At 29.9% G+C, this 16,784-nt stretch overlaps 1 protein-coding gene across 1 annotated transcript; it reads left to right on the plus strand.

The window, feature by feature from the left end:
- The first annotated feature begins 7,671 nt into the window (after nucleotides 1–7,671).
- Nucleotides 7,672–15,761, plus strand: LOC108489438 (exocyst complex component EXO70A1-like). Its single transcript, XM_017793992.2, has 12 exons — nucleotides 7,672–7,973; nucleotides 8,079–8,174; nucleotides 8,328–8,533; nucleotides 9,245–9,502; nucleotides 10,016–10,154; nucleotides 10,236–10,448; nucleotides 11,319–11,524; nucleotides 12,120–12,320; nucleotides 12,407–12,506; nucleotides 13,849–13,955; nucleotides 14,084–14,230; nucleotides 15,382–15,761. Exons 1-12 carry the CDS (start codon nucleotides 7,812–7,814, stop codon nucleotides 15,497–15,499), a joined length of 1,953 nt encoding a protein of 650 aa, XP_017649481.1. The 5' UTR covers nucleotides 7,672–7,811; the 3' UTR covers nucleotides 15,500–15,761.
- The last annotated feature ends 1,023 nt before the right edge of the window (nucleotides 15,762–16,784 follow it).

The following is a 16,784-nucleotide window of genomic DNA, read 5'->3' on the forward strand; positions in this document are numbered from 1 at the left end:
ATTTAATAGTTTTTTATTTATATTATAATATAGTATATGTAATTTCAATTTGATTAAGTTACACGAGATATATATATATATATAAAAGTATATATTATAAATTTGAGAATGGTCTGACTTTATTCGGTTTTCAATATTAGAGTCCTAAACTTATGTTATCTCTTTTTTACTCAACTCAAAATTTTAAATTTAATATTTTATCTAAACTCTCTCAAATATTAGACATACCTTCAAATGTAGAGGTTAGACCAATCCTTAAATAAATTTATTCAAAACTAAAATAAAAACAAAAACAGAAAAATTATAATTATAATTATAATAACATTAAAACTTGAAAAAGAAGGTTTGTAAAATTAAAAAAAACTAAAATAACATTAAAACTTTAAAAATGTCAAATTCATATATTAGTCCCTATACTTTACAAAAGTTATGATTTAGTCCATATACTTTAATTTGATCAATTTTAGTCATTGTACTTTTGAATTGGTCAATTTTAGTCCCTATACTTTTCAATTCTAAAATTTTGGTCTTGACCCAAACAACATCAATTAAATTCATTTGGTTAAATTCAATTACTAATCTTTTTATTAGCATATCATGGGACTAAGTTTGGGTGGCTAGTAAATTTTTCTAAAATTTTAGAAGTTTAATAAGGTTTATTTTAAAAAAATTTGGGGTCTAATTAATTTTTTTGTGAGATTAATGAGAATTTCCAAAAATTTTAATAAAGTTTGAAGAAAGTTTCAAAAATTTGAGGGGGCCTAATTAAATTTTTCTAAAAACTTCAAGAGAGAAATGAAAATTTTCGAAAATTTTGACGGGCTTAATTAAAATTTTCTAAAAATTTCAATGGAGAAATCAAAATTTCCCAATTTTTTTGGGGGGAACCATAATGGTCTGCCTCTAAGTCTTGTACTGTGCATACAGTTATAGATTAATTCATATTCTCCTATTAGATTATTCTAGATTCCTATAGTTTTCGAATTTTAAATTTTTAGTATTGATACAAATAACAACTGCTAATCTATTAACTGAATTTTTAAAGAGTAATAAATAAAAATAACAAGTTGACATAACATTATACATATAATAATATTTTTGTCATATTAAATTTCTAATATAACAAGAACTAAATCTACAACTTTTTCAAAGTATAGAACTAATAGCAAAATTCACCTTAAAAACACACAACCTAAAACAAAGCTCACCCAATATTTTGTAATGTTGAATCTTTTTGCTCAACATATTGTTTATACGGTTTTGGATTTATAGATATTCTTAAAAAAACAATTTAATATTTATAAAATTACTTACAAATATCAATTAAACAATATTAAACAAATTCTTATAAAGAACTATAGTTTAATATGGAATTGTATATATGAAATTTTGATTTGATCCAAATCTTGTAAATTATTAACACAATTATTGATATTACATTATTTTATATTTATATATTGCATACATAAATGTTACATTTTAGATACTTATGTTTGAAATATTATGTTTTAGTCACTTACATTGTCATTTTGTTACAAAATGGTCACTTTGTCGTTAAAATTTGTGACCTCCTAAATAACAACCCAAAGTGACAGTTAAAATGGATTTTGAATGTCAATGTGGATGTCCAGCTGAGATGAGAAAAGTTAAAATTTTTTATGAAAATAAAATACAAAATTTTACCTTAAAACCAAATTTTATCCAGTTTAAAAAGAAGTAACAATTGGGTTTTTTTTTTATTACCATCAGAGAAAAGAAGTGAAGAGCAGAACGACTGAAAAGAAGAAATGGACGTACCAACCTCTATATTTGCTTGCTATTATGGTTGCTCACAATATACAAAAAAATAAAGATAAAGCATGTCTTTTTTTTTTTCTGTCACATATATAGAAAAATATGAAAAGATGGACCACATTTTTACAAAAAAAAAACCATAATATCTGAACCCAAAACTCAAGTAAAGAACAAAAAAACTCATTACTTATTGTAATCCATGCTTGGACCCTCTATTTGATCGATCATTTGTTCTTCCATTTTGAATAAAAAATTCTATCAATTGATGGAGCACTCAATTTGATTTCTACTGTTTTGATTCAACAAAAATGACCATGAAATGGAAACTTTTTTAGTCAAAATGAAAACGAAAACTAAAAGAAGAAAGAAACCAAGGGTTTCTTTTCAGTTTAATAATTAATCTGATGCATTGTTTTTTATTATTTCAAGAAACTAAATCAATATGTTCATTTAATTAATTTATAAAATTTAATTAATTAAATTTATTTAATTAAAAATTAATTAAGTTACTTGGTTGGATATTCACGTTAGTATTTAAAACTCATTTTATCTGCTACGTCGGACTGCCATTTGGGAGGTAATAGATTTTAACGGCAGAGTGACCATTTCGTAACAAAATAATAACGTAAATAACTAAAACATAACATTTCAAATATAAGTAACTAAAATGAAGCTTAATACAAACAAAAGTAACTATTTTAATAATTTACCTTTAATAAAATGATATCATCATCTTAATAAAATTGTCTTCATCATCACTTAAAGTTGAAGAAATAATCGAAAGTTTTATATAACTTTTCAATATATATCAAAATCATTCTCATCAATAAGAGTTAGCTCCTCAACTACTCAATCTTACATAATATCAATACAAGGGGAAGCCGAAAAATTTTTTAGGAGACGGATGAAATTTTAATTTTTATAGTTTATATTTTTATAATTTATAAAGGATTAAATTGAATTTTTATAATTTTAAGGGGCCAAAGTGTAATTTTACCTTTACTAATTTAAAATTTTAAAAATTTCAAGAACTTAAAATGAAATTTTCCATTTTAGGGGGTTGGGCCATGCCACCCACAGCTACACCTGTATCAATATTATCAAATTTAATAAAATGTAATTTTTTCATCTTATTAAAGAAAAAAGTTTAAATAATAGTTCAGAGATATAAAATTTAATTTGGAATTTACTAGGTCATTGCACAACCAATCCAATTAAATATAATGGAAGTTGACTCTTCCTTTCTATAAATATCCACAGTTTCATCTTTCCTCATCTTCCAAAATTCTCTCAAACTTTTCAAATCTCAAACACTCCAAAAAATTTATAATTTCTTTACTTATTTTATAGGGTAAAATGGTCAAACATATTGTCAACTATGTTTTCGATATGATAAACTCTCCAAATCAATTCTTTTCATTTTTTTTATTTTTTGTGGAAATATTGTTAAGAATTTTTAAAAATATTTTTTTATGATTTTTAATACCTAGAAGATCGAATTATTCAAAATTGACATAATTTAAATTCTTAGTGCTTGATGGTTGGATAGGATAACGCTTGAGGGATGTCGATTTACATGTGCCAACAACAATGGTGAAGTTCAATATCATTTTAGAGTTGGTTGTTGCCTTGCAGGAAAGATGAAAATCGAAAATATTTACTTTTCATTCTCTAAGTGGGGAAACAACCATTATGATCAAATATGTCACTTTAAAAATCAACCTTCTAATTGATGGGGAGGCGATGATCATACCTTGTGGCATTGATCTAGTACAAGTGTGACTGATCGTTGGGTGCTATGTTGTTGAATGAGAAAGCAATGAAGGATTTAGACGGGTATTGAGTGAAGTGCATATGGTTGGATTGCTTTGTCTTGACAAAGGCATTTGGTACCATAAGAATCAACTAAAAATACTTCAACGCCAGAAGATTAAATCTCATCGGTATAAACTGAATCTTTTTTATCAGCAATAGTAAATGTTTTTGGCATTTTTTAATTAAAAAAAATGAGAGAATGACCTCAAGGAAAGTTGCTTGCTAGTTTGATTAGTTGATTGTGGCTACCGTTGTTTGTTGATAATAATGTTGATGGAAACAAGTTTTTTTTTTTTTTGCTATTGAACTTGAAAAAAGTTGCTTTTATTGTTTGTTCTTTATTATTATTATTATTATTATTATTATTATTATTATTATTATTATTATTATTATTATGACATATTGATGATTTTTTTTAAATATATATGTGACGGTGAATTGTTTTTCGTTTGTTACTTAATATTTCCCAAACTTTAAATGGTATTTCTAATACATTGTGTTTTAATTATTGATGCTTTCTTTTATTGCATTAATAGTTGATTCCATAGTTCAAATTCAAACTTGAGTGTGTAGATTAAGGGGGAGTGTTAAGTTAATTTTCTGTACTTGATATGTTGCTAAGCTTTTGTTTAAAAATGTCAACTGAGAATTTGTTAGTGTTGGTTATAACTCTGTCAACCACAATGCTAGTTTCAAGTTTTGAAAAAGAAGGCAAGACATTATAACTTACCTTATTTTATTAGTATATTTTGACCAAATTTGATTGTACATTTTTTTCTTTTAATTTTCAAAGATTGTTAGCAACATATTTGTGAAGAATTTGAGTGGAAGAATAAAGACAAACAAGGATTAGATTCAAAATTTCAATGTTATTGAACTTATCTTAATTTGAATGTTTGATCTTTAAAAGAATTTGATTTTGAGAAAATCTCATAATATTTTACGAAATTGTTTTTAAATGGATATTTTAAATGAATTAGTGATTGTATTTGATTGTATCTCAACAAGCCTTTTATCACTTATTATAATGTACGGCTTGTTTAGGTTAGATGCACAAATGAGAGAGCACTTACTTATTCAATTAAAAACTATTTTTGAGTGCAACAATTGTAAATAAACTGAAAATTCAAGAGAAAAAATGAATCATAAAGTGGTTTGATTACAATATTAAAAAAAAAAAGTCTCTCCTTATGATGTGGTGTATGTATCCTATAACAATAATGGAGGTTGAGTATATCTACACTCTTAACAATGTCTATAGCTTGATCAAGAGGGGTGTAGAGTTAGAAAAGCATCTCAGATATCATCATCTATATGAGTGTGGCAATAAGATTGCTTCCTATTAGAATTAGGGCTTATATTTTAGAACACTCGTTATAATCGGGAAAAAATACATGACCATGATGTGATGACTTTATGAATCTCATTGCAATGCATTGGAAATCTATGCATGTGACGTAATACTTTATTTCCCTAAAATAACTTCAGTTTATGACATAGTTCACTATTGGCACTAGAAGTCGTTGGCACTTACCATATAAGTTGTCAAATTGGTGCCATTAAATTTTTGAACCATGGATAAATTTTCAAAAAAATTATGAACCAATTTTCAATTTTGTTAACTTTGTTTTTCTTTTTTTGAATTTTATGAAATATACATGGATCGTCATATGAGTTAGTCACATTGGTGCCATTAATTTTTTAATGGATTGGTTACTTGTCCATATAAAAAAAGTAACTTGAGATTGAATTTTAAAGGCTGAGTGGTAAAGTGATTTAGAGAAAAAAAGAATTAGATTAAAATATTAAAATAAATAAATGTTAAGGGTTAAATTTATCATTATATGTTTTTAAAAAGACAATAAGCTTTCGTAAGTTATAAAAGTGCTAATTAATTGGGTGAATAAAGTGAATTTTTTTATTGGGGCTTCTACCTTCTACCTTCTACGTGTTAGTTAAGTGTAAAATAGATGATTGAACTTATTGTATCATTGGGGACTGCTTGCAATAAAATCTAGTATTGGATAAAACACGTCAGCGAACAAAATATATAAATATAAATAAATAAATATTTATATATAAAATTTTACTAAACGCTGAGTTCTGTTTAACACAGTTTCCTTAAGATAGATTCGGCCGCTCCTACGGTACTTGGAGAAATATTGGTCGAATGTTTCTCATGATACAACTACACAATGATCAAAGCAGTAGCACCTCTGCAATGATCAACGAACGAACGTTGCCTTTTTCTATCACCAAAACGTTAGAAAATATGGAGAGAAAAAGAAGAATTTTTTAAAGCGAAATAAATTCGATGTAAGAGAGTATGAGTGTGAAATTTTTTTTCAGAATTCATAGCCTTTTATAGGCATTCAATATGGTGAAATTTTTGAAAATTTCAGCAAAATTTGCCATTAAAGGAGCTAATAAATCAATTTGGTTAAAATAAAATCAAATTGATTGAAATAAAATAAAATAAGATAAATGTCATTTTAAAACATATTCTGTTTGTTAAGGAAAAAATAAATTCGTATTGGACTAGAATATTTGCAAGCGGGAACATTTTGCATTACCCACGTCGTATAAGTCCACCCTAACCCCTACACACGAGGTAAGATTTCAAATTTAATTGTTCAATTATCTTTTAAGAGAGTTTTCATATATATACACATTTCACACTTGGTATTTAATCAATGAAGAATCTAAGCTTTTACTTTTCCTTAACAAATATTTCCAAATAGCTTATTTTAAGTATTAATTTCTCATTCATCACTCAACTATTTTGAGCATTTGATATATAGTTGTAAAGGTCTTATTCAGTAGAATATAAAACCATAATTTTATGATTCAACTTTCTAACTTTACCTATTAAAAATATGTCTCAAAGTTCTCATAAATTATAATTTTTCCAACACCTATTTCCATTGATTATCACCACCAAGAGGGCACATGTCATGTCAAGAGTGCAACCTAGTCCGTGCCTCAATCCCTGTCCCTCAATTTCAATTACTGAAGTTCTATACTTCTATCAAGAATAATTACTGTGCAAGAATATTTAACAATAAAATTTAGAATTATAGAATTTATATTTATTTTTGTATATTATTAAAATTCAACTATTGACTATATTTATGTTGTAATATTTGTATATTATTAATAATAAATATTGATTATTTTATAAATTGAATTCTATTAATGTAATATTTTATATTATTTTGAATACATTGAGATAAAAAATAAATATAATTTGAATATTTTATTTTAATAAAATATAATTTATTTTAATATATATTAAAAAATCAACTTGTTAAAAATATTTTTTCTGTCTATTATTTGATTTAATTGAAAAATTAATTGGAAGAAAATAAAACATTTAAAAATGTATCATTTTAAATTAATATACTCTCGACTCTCTATTAAGAGAGAAGTAACTATCTTCCTAATTATCTCATTTAATATTTTTGTTATTTTCACCAAAAAAACAAAAGAATTTTGATATTACATAAAAATTTAGTATAATCATAAAAAGCTAAAAAAATTATTTACTATATTTTATCAAACACACTTGAACTTGTTTTATCTAAGTTAAGATATGTTTTAGCTCATGTATTTATCTAAAATTGAGAATTTTTTGTACTTAAAAGTTAAAATTAAGTCTTCCAATCATTTCAATTAAAATGCTAGTCCAATCATTATTATTGTTTGTAATTTCTATAAAAAATTGTTAACTTAGTATTTTTTTGTCAATCATATGCAAACAAGTTGGCGTATTTCGATAAAAATTACTAACAACGTTAATAATTGGATTGAGATTTTTAAATCAGAAAAGTAAGAGGACTTAATTTTTAGCCTTCTTGATACAGGGACTAAAATTACATATTTTCAAAGTACAGGGACTAACAACAGATTTTAACCTTTTATTACCTTAAAACTAACTCATTTTATTTATTCATTAATTTTTTAGCCAATAACTAACTGGACCAATATCTTTGGACCGGTAAGTTTCCGGTTCAGGTTGAACGACCCGGTCAGACCGAAATCAAAGCCAAAAGAGAAAGGGAAAGAAAGAAATAGGAAATTAGAATTGTCAACCCATTTTCGACACCAAATTCAGAATAAATAAACTCATTGCTTTAACAGTAATTATTTGACAGAGACAAAGAGAAGAGAAAGCAAAAGAAAAGAAGAATAAAGAAACGAAGATGGGAATAGCAGTTGCAGGGATGGATTCCCTAAGCGATAGAGCGTCAATGATGAGGGAAGCTCTCCAGAAGAGCCAAACCATTACGGACAACGTCGTCTCCATCCTCGGCTCCTTCGACAGCCGCCTCTCCGCCCTCGAAACCGCCATGCGACCTACTCAGGTCTCTTTCTGCTTCCTCTAAAGATCTCACTTCCAAACAAAACCAGATGATTCAATTGCCTTTTCCTTATGCTTTCTTTTCTGTTCTCTTTTTCGCGTTTTGCAGATTAGAACTCATGCTATAAGGAAAGCTCATGAGAATATAGACAAGTCTTTGAAGTCTGCGGAAGTTATTTTGGCACAATTTGATCTATCTCGTCAGGTTGGTGCTTCATTGCATTTTGTTTCACTGAAAAGAACAAAAAGTAGTTCTAGATCTGTTGTTAGCTGTATGTTAGTTTTTGTATATTCAAACCTAATCCATGAATTATGAAAGTTTGAATGATTTACTGTTGATCGTTTGAAATTTTGGTAGGCGGAGGCTAAAATACTTAAGGGTCCCCATGAGGATCTAGAAGGTTATCTGGGAGCAATTGATCAGCTAAGAAGCAACATTCGCTTTTTTAGCAGCAACAAGAACTTTAAGAATAGCGAGGGGGTGATTAACCATTCTAACACTTTACTTGCTAAAGCTATTTCAAAGCTAGAGGATGAGTTTAAGCAGCGATTAAATTCTTATAGGTTTGTGTTCCTAACTTATCTGCTTCTGATCTCGTGTTTTTGTCTTCTGAGTTGTATGTTTTCAGATTCTTGCCTTGTAAAGATCTAGGCTCCATGATGAGATAATGACTTCTTGGGGTGTATTGGAATTTTCTGTCGCCAGATCTTTTACCTACTACTAGTATATATCTTCCTGGCAATAGCTTTTGGTTTGAACTTATTAAGCAATTGCATGGATGTCTAGGGTTTGCTTTCTCAAATTTTCTTGCATTTTTTTTGTGTGAGTGTCAGCATGTATGTGTCTTGGGAGCATCATTTCCGTCATGTTTTCATTTTTCAGAATATACATAGAAAAAAATGCCATTGTCTTATTTGTTAATATGATTGAAAATACGGCTAACAGCTATGAGGTTGAGATCCAAATGGACTAATTGCTAAATCATAAATTGATAATGTTAATACTGCTAGCTATGTCATACTTTGGTCTGATTCTCCCCATACTTTAATCCAGTAATAAATCCAAGGATTAACTGGGAGATACCAGATTCCCTCTTTTCTGATTTAGTTTTAGGTTTTTCAGGGAATTTAGCAATAACTTACTTTATGGGTGTTTTGTTATTATCTTTAGGATGGGATATTTCAATTTTTAAGGATGTAGTTTACATAATCTTGCAATTTTCTTTATGTTTTATTCCATCCATTTATTTCTTTGGCATTTTAATTGAATTTCAGCAAACCTATTGAGCCTGATCGTCTGTTTGATGGCCTTCCAAATTCATTACGTCCATCATCAGGATCACCTGGAAATCAAGGAGAACCTGGTGGCAGGGGTCCATCTCATAACCACTCTGAGCATCAAAATGTTGACTTGGAAACTGCTGTGTATACTCCTCCCACTCTTATACCTCCTCGAATTATGCCATTGCTGCATGATCTGGCCAAGCAAATGGTCCGAGCTGGCCACAACCAGCAGTTACTCAAGATCTATAAGTAAGATTTTCATTTTTTTTCTTTCAGTTATTTATGCGTATATTCTCATTACTCGTTTAATTGTTTAGACTTCAAGCCCTATAATATTTTTTGAACAATTAAATTATTATATGGTTTGGTATGATGCTACTGTCATTTCAATGATAATTGTTTGCTTGGAGTTTTAATTAAATAAAAGTGGTAAGCTAGAGGGTGGGGTGGTTGTGGTGGTGGAAGTCATGTTGGCAACATCAGAGAGCTAATATTGATAAAGTTTTAAAAAATGACTCCCTAGTCTTCTTTGAATCAATAACATCTTAAAGTGTATCTTGTTCTTCCATGTGGCATTAGGATAAAATCATTGGCTGCTTCTTGAAAAGTATTCTTCTTGAAGTTTAATAGCCTTCGACAAGACAAAGGCATCAGCTGCAATTTGAGGCACTATCACTAGAGTCGAGTGGCAACATAACCACTAGTTGATGAGGTCATTATTGTTTTGCTTGAACTGATCTTACATTTTTATTCTTTTCTCAGAGAAACTCGTTCTTTGGTTCTGGAAGAAAGTCTCCGCAAATTGGGAGTTGAAAAACTTGGCAAAGATGATGTCCAGAAGATGCAATGGGAGGTTTTGGAGGCAAAGATCGGAAATTGGATTCACTTTATGCGTATTGCTGTAAGTAACATAGTGACATTTTGGAATATAGAGAAATTTCACTCAACATGTTCTTCCAAATGACTTATTATATTGGAACAGGTCAAACTACTATTTGCCGGAGAACGAAAAGTTTGTGATGAAATGTTTGAAGGCTTCGATTCTCTTAGTGATCAATGTTTTGCTGAAGTTACTGCAAGTAGTGTTTCTGTTCTACTTAGTTTCGGTGAGGCGATTGCAAGAAGCAAGAGATCACCAGAAAAGTTATTTGTACTTTTAGACATGTACGAGATAATGAGAGAGCTTCACTCTGAGGTATGCTTACTATTACTAAACTCATGAGGTCATTGAGAGGGAATGGATAAAATAGAGGTGTCCATTTTGTTTAGTTCCATTTAATTAGGCTGATCTGGAATTTTCAATTTTTAGGATTTCCAATTTGGCTAGATTATTATTACATAGGTCAAATGCAACAACTTATGATCTTTTATATCATCTTGGCCAAACATGCATCCTATAATATTCCATTGAATAGAATAGTTCTAAAATAAAAAGGACAAATGTTTCATTTTTGTTCTTTATTTCTCATTTATCTCTGTTAATACATATTTTTCTTGGTAAAAATTATGACAACAAATGGCTTACACTATAAGACTATGACTTTCTACTAGATCTCCTATACTTTGATCAACTTATCAAATTACTTGTATTTACCAATTATTGCAGTCTATGAAGACCATTACTTCCAAATAAAATTAATAAAGTGAAACTGATGTCCAGATTCATGTGAACCTACTTAATTTTGCATCTTTACTGATGTTAAAATTTGTCAACATCATGTACCAAGCGCATACCTTTAAAGTTGTACTTTTGTATTTTATTCTTTTGAAATTAGGTATTAAGGTTTTAAAGTATTTTGTTTCATAACTATGTTATGATATCTTCATAATTTCATAGATCTCATGGGTTGGACATTTAAGGTTTATAACAATATTAGTTAATCTCTTCAAAATCTATGACATATTCTATCAGATTTCATCTGGTCTTCCAGTTTGGTTGATAATCTAGCGGCCAAATGATAATCAGGTTTAACGTGTAGCCATCATTTCCCTGCTGTAAAGGTGGGGGCATACTCAAACCGTGCTAGGTACTTTTCATTAACTTAAGAGATGGTTCCTTTTGCAGATCGAAACAATTTTCAAAGGTAAAGCATGCAATGAGATTAGAGAATCTGCATTGGGCTTAACAAAGCGTCTTGCCCAGACAGCTCAGGAGACCTTTGGTGATTTTGAAGAAGCAGTTGAAAAAGATGCGACAAAAACTGCTGTCCTGGATGGAACTGTCCATCCTTTAACCAGCTATGTGATCAATTATGTAAAGTTTTTATTTGAGTAAGTTCTGCCTTCTGTAGTTAATAGTTTATTGCTCTATCTCTTTGGGTCATGGTAATGCATGCTTCCCATCTACATTATTGCTCTATCTCAAGGATCTCGCACCAATTTAGCTAGTGCTTAACAAATATACAATCAAAGAAATTCCAGACTGCTGGAGATAATCAGCCATATTCCATCTGATATATGGAAAAAATAGCTTAATTTGATCATTCTTCATCGAAATCTTCGTCTATCTTTGTGGTTATTACTTGCTTGCTCTCATTCATGTGATACTAACTGCGTGTTTCTTTACATTGAAATGGTGCATGATCTATGGTTTTTAAGACTAATTTATACTTGGTTTTTGTTTTAGCAAGTGGAAGACTGGGCATATGTCAGTAGGATTAACCATCCTACAGTTTTCATAATCAAATCATGATATGATTATATGATATTTTGCATTGTCTTGGTCTTGAAGCAAATTTAGCTGTCCAATTTGAAGAAGCTCTTATTGCGGGATATTTATTTATGTATTTATATTTTCTGAATGATTCCACTGCCAACTTATATATTCAAGCCATTGAATTGACAAGTACATGTTAAATTCTTGCAGCTACCAATCAACACTGACACAACTTTTCCAGGAATTTGAAACTGGTGATGGTACAGTATCTCAGTTGGCTTCTGTAACAATGAGAATTATGCAGGCTCTTCAAACAAATTTGGATGGAAAATCCAAACAGTATAGAGATCCTGCTTTGACTCACTTATTTCTGATGAATAACATTCACTATATGGTGAGATCTGTGCGCAGGTCTGTCATAAATCTGAATTCTGTACTTTATAAGTTGCTTGTTCGTCTTACATGGATTTATTGATAGTTTCTGATTTCTTGTTTAGGTCTGAAGCCAAAGACCTGTTAGGGGATGATTGGGTCCAAAGACACAGGAGGATTGTGCAACAGCATGCAAATCAATATAAAAGGAATGCTTGGCAAAAGGTAGTTTTCTGATGATCTAATTGACATAATGCAAAACAGGACAAATTTGGCATTGTTCTTCTCATTGATGTTTCTTACCAAGTCATTCAAAAAAAGAAATCACTCATTTATCTAATAGATTTATGATAAGCTACTAGTTTTGTACTGTTGCGCGTGAAAGATATTTACAATTTCATCATTTTAACTGCTTTGGCTTGTCTCTGAACTGGTTCTTATGGAACAAACGTCTGCATTCTGCATCCTTCTACAGCAGTGAAAGTACCACCTATATTGCCATCGTTTGATACATCTTCTGCTGTCATCTTGTTGCCTTCTGCTCATGATGTCCTTGTGGGAAACATGGGTTCTTATTACTTGTCATGCATCTAATCGTTTAAAGTAGTTTTTTTTCCTTTTCATAGTTCTAGTCTATATTTAAAAGGTTATATTGAGTTTTAATGTATGTTTCATCCATCTCTAAAAGGCAATAGGTATTCGGCACAAGTGAAGGTGCATCTTTTATTTTAAAATATCTGATAGTTCTTGACCTGTCTGGTGACTATCATAATTTTCAGAACTCCTAGCTAAAATATCTGCACATATTTCATAGTAGTCCTTTAGCACAAGGAATACTTATGAGGACTTTTTTAGTATCTTAATGCTCAAATAATGAAATCAACCTTTGAATAGAGACTAAATTAAACCATATATTATAAGTTATAACTAAATTAGAAAGTAAGGACCATAAATTCTCCATGTAGGAACTTGGAAAAAGCCCAGCTATATAGGCCCAAAATCAAGAAAATCAAAATCTGAAGTGGTGTCAACAAAATTGTAGCAAGATTCATGTTGTAAATATAGGCTTGACAATCAGCCATTATCTCAAAGGGATTATTACAACCTTCTTATAGGCTTCAAGCTAGTAAAATATTTAACCTGTGCTGGTGCAAGTGTGACTAGTCTTTTTTTTTTTTTTTGTGTGTGTGTAACTATTAAATGTCTAGCACTGGTAACGTAGTGCATACAGCAACATGTAATGTCTAACCATTTAGTGCCATGCTAAAAGCCTAAAACACTGGAAATTTTTTAAGCTTAAAGATGGAATATTAATTATTAAGTACAAATTGTAAGAATTAAGCTTCTTTGTAGTCAATAGTTAGCCAACTCCATTCATTACCATGGGTCTTTGACAAAATTTTTTTGGTAGTAGCTCCAATGAGATGATTTTCTCCATTCGTGACATGCCTATTGCCTCGTATACATTTGTAAATAGCTTGCCAGTTTTACTATACTTTCAGATTAGTAATTTCCTGATATTTAACACATTAACCAACTTTTTGTAAATGGCTTTTTTCTACTGTAGATCCTGCAGTGCCTATCTATACAAGGATTAACCTCATCTGGAGGTGGTAGTTCAGTAGGTGATGGAGGCAATAGCAGTGGAGTTTCCAGAGCATTGATTAAAGACAGGTCAATTTTGACTGGCTTGTTGACCCTGTTTGGTTTTTCATTTAATTCCTCAAAAATTTTGTATCTGAATCCATCTTCTTTATTTGTCCTATACCTCTGACCTTGATGTGAAGTTATTTGTGGATCAGGTTCAAGATATTCAATATGCAATTTGAGGAGCTTCATCAAAGACAATCTCAATGGACAGTGCCTGACACAGAATTGAGGGAGTCCCTGAGGCTTGCAGTTGCTGAAGTTTTGTTGCCAGCCTATAGATCATTCCTAAAACGCTTTGGGTACATTTTACTTATTCATAAACCTATTATTTTAAGTAAGACTAAAATATTAAAAAACCTCTGAACTTTCTTATTTTAGGTTCCTTTGTTTTTCCTGTCCCAAATCAGCTTTAATTCTTTGATTTTCACCAAAATAAGAAGCTGGCTTTTGTTACCATCTGCCGAATAGATTTTTTTTGCTCACATAGAAGTTTGACCTTACATGATGACGTGGCCTAGATTTGCAAATTTCCTCTCTTTATTTTTTATTGTCTCCAGATCCCTGTTTGCCCATGCCTCAACCCTCATTTCTTCTGACCATTGTCTGGTCAGATAAGCTGCTCACCCCAGATTTAATGTCAGTAAGGCTGAAAACAGCCTCAAAACAGGTCAAAACGAACTGAAATAGGCTGGATCTAGCTGGAAATCCAGTTTCTTTTAGGTCATTCCGAGCAACTCAGGGCCATTTTGTCCGTACAATCTCGGATTTAGGGTATTGCATTCGCTGTTTGCTCCAGTCAAATACTGGTTGGACGAATCTGGGTTGAGGATTAAGAGTGAGAATCAGGAGGAAAGAGAGAAAGGAAGAAAGAAAAAGGAGGGAAAAAAAAGAAAAAAGAAAAAGAGATATTTTTTGTCCTTTTCCAGCAAATAAATTATTTAATTTTCAATTTTTGGTTCATGTCATTAGGCCATGTCAAAAATAAAATATTTTTTGTTTGTAAATGCCAGTTTTTCCACATCATCCAACATATCATCAAAGACAGAAAAATCCTGCAGGGATTGACTGTAACAAAAGTTTTAACTTTCCGGTTGCAATAAAGCTTATTTTGGTAAAAATCAAAGGAAATTGAGGGCAATTGGAAAGTGTTGAAGGCTTTTATAGCATTTTAGCATAATATTGGGAGTCTTGTTCTTGCAAATGGAGTCATGTTCCAGTAGCTGTAGAATTGTGTCAATTTTTTATATTTCTGTTTCCATACGTGTTGGTAATGGATTTCCTCGCATTTCAAATTGCATTGAAGTGAAGGTAATTTTCCCATGCTTGCATAAGTTTTATACTTGATACTAAAATCAATTGAAAGTAACACGATGTTTTTACTTTGGTTTCTCGAAATCTGTAGGGTCATCTATTTGAACTTTTGTTCTTATTTCTCCTTGTTTTACTGCAGACCTCTAGTTGAGAATGGGAAGAACCCTCAGAAGTATGTCAAGTATACAGCGGAGGACCTTGAACGAATGTTGGGAGAATTCTTTGAAGGCAAGAATATAAATGAACCAAAACGATAGTTTAGATCCTGCCGTTTTTGAGAAGTCGCTGAGATGATTGTTTTTTCCGGTATGTAGTCCGATATCGTATATCCTTTGCTTGAATATCTGGTGGTTCTGCTTTTGGAAATATTTGTTAATCATTGGATTGCTAAAAAAATTGGGAGTTGTTGTGAGAAAAGTAAATCAAAAAAGGAAAATGAGGACGCTAAGGTGAGAATAAGAGATTCAATATTTGTTTGTAAAGAATGCGTCTTGTCTATAATGGATTCAATTTCCCTCAGTCATGCAATTGTTTTTCTTTTTAAGGGTCTCGGGTTACGTATGGTTCAAAATCGAGTTTAGGACATTTTTATTGAACATAAGTCCTTCAGTCATTAATTAGCAAAAGTTATTAAGAAAGAAATATAGATATTGGGAATGGATTAAAAAACAGACTCTGATTGGATGTTATTAAATCAGTCATATTCGTTTCAAATTTTGTTAAAAAGGGTTGTACATCATATTTTTATAACATTAAAAGTATTGTTTAAAAAAAAATATCCCCAATTAGAGGACATAGATAATGTAGGCAGGTAAACTAGGGTGGTGGTCTGTATCATTTTGGAACCAGTTGTACACGTCGGCACTTACAATTTTGATTTTAAATTCATTTCAAATAACTTAAGTTTTATTTCTATCAAAATATGGATTTTTTTCTCCAGTTCCTATTAATATTGGCTTGTGTTGATGTGTATTAGTTTGTCTAGTTGGTACACCTTTTTTAAAACGTTTTCTTGGCTTAAATCATTTTTATTTTTATACTTGCATTAAAAATAAAATATAATTTTAAAGTAAGTTATTTAACTTAATTAATGATTTAAAATGCAATATATATTTTATTAAAAATAAAGAGAAATTATAAATATGTATATAAAGAATTATTGTAACATACCAATTTTATTATTATAAGGGTGTTTTTATTTTTATATTTTATAAATTAATAAAATTTACACATGATGACTAATGAGATTTAAATCAAAATTAACTTGATTGTTGCAACTAAAGCGTCTTTTGATTTTTATTTTATTTTAAAAAATATAGTTGTTCCATAATTTTTTCATTCATATCACAATTGTGCCTTAAATTTAGTATTTTTCAGATATTGTATATCTATTCTATTGTACATATTTAAAATTCGTAATTATTCTTTTTAATAATATAATCTTCAAAATTGGAAGTTGTGTTCCATAAATCTAAATCTAGTATAATTTATATCTACCGACAATGTGAGAAGAAAAGAAATGTAGGACTTGTAAGGCAAGTA

Source organism: Gossypium arboreum, chromosome 10 (genome assembly GCF_025698485.1).
Source record: "Gossypium arboreum isolate Shixiya-1 chromosome 10, ASM2569848v2, whole genome shotgun sequence".
In the NCBI taxonomy this organism is placed as follows: Eukaryota; Viridiplantae; Streptophyta; class Magnoliopsida; order Malvales; family Malvaceae; genus Gossypium; species Gossypium arboreum.

Bases quoted from the DNA above. Each gene is read 5' to 3' on its own strand.
- LOC108489438 (XM_017793992.2), top strand. From the start codon at position 7,812: ATGGGAATAGCAGTTGCAGGGATGGATTCCCTAAGCGATAGAGCGTCA. The intron at 7,974-8,078 runs GTCTCTTTCTGC...CGCGTTTTGCAG, and splicing joins CCGCCATGCGACCTACTCAG to ATTAGAACTCATGCTATAAG. The intron at 10,449-11,318 runs GTATGCTTACTA...TTCCTTTTGCAG, and splicing joins TGAGAGAGCTTCACTCTGAG to ATCGAAACAATTTTCAAAGG.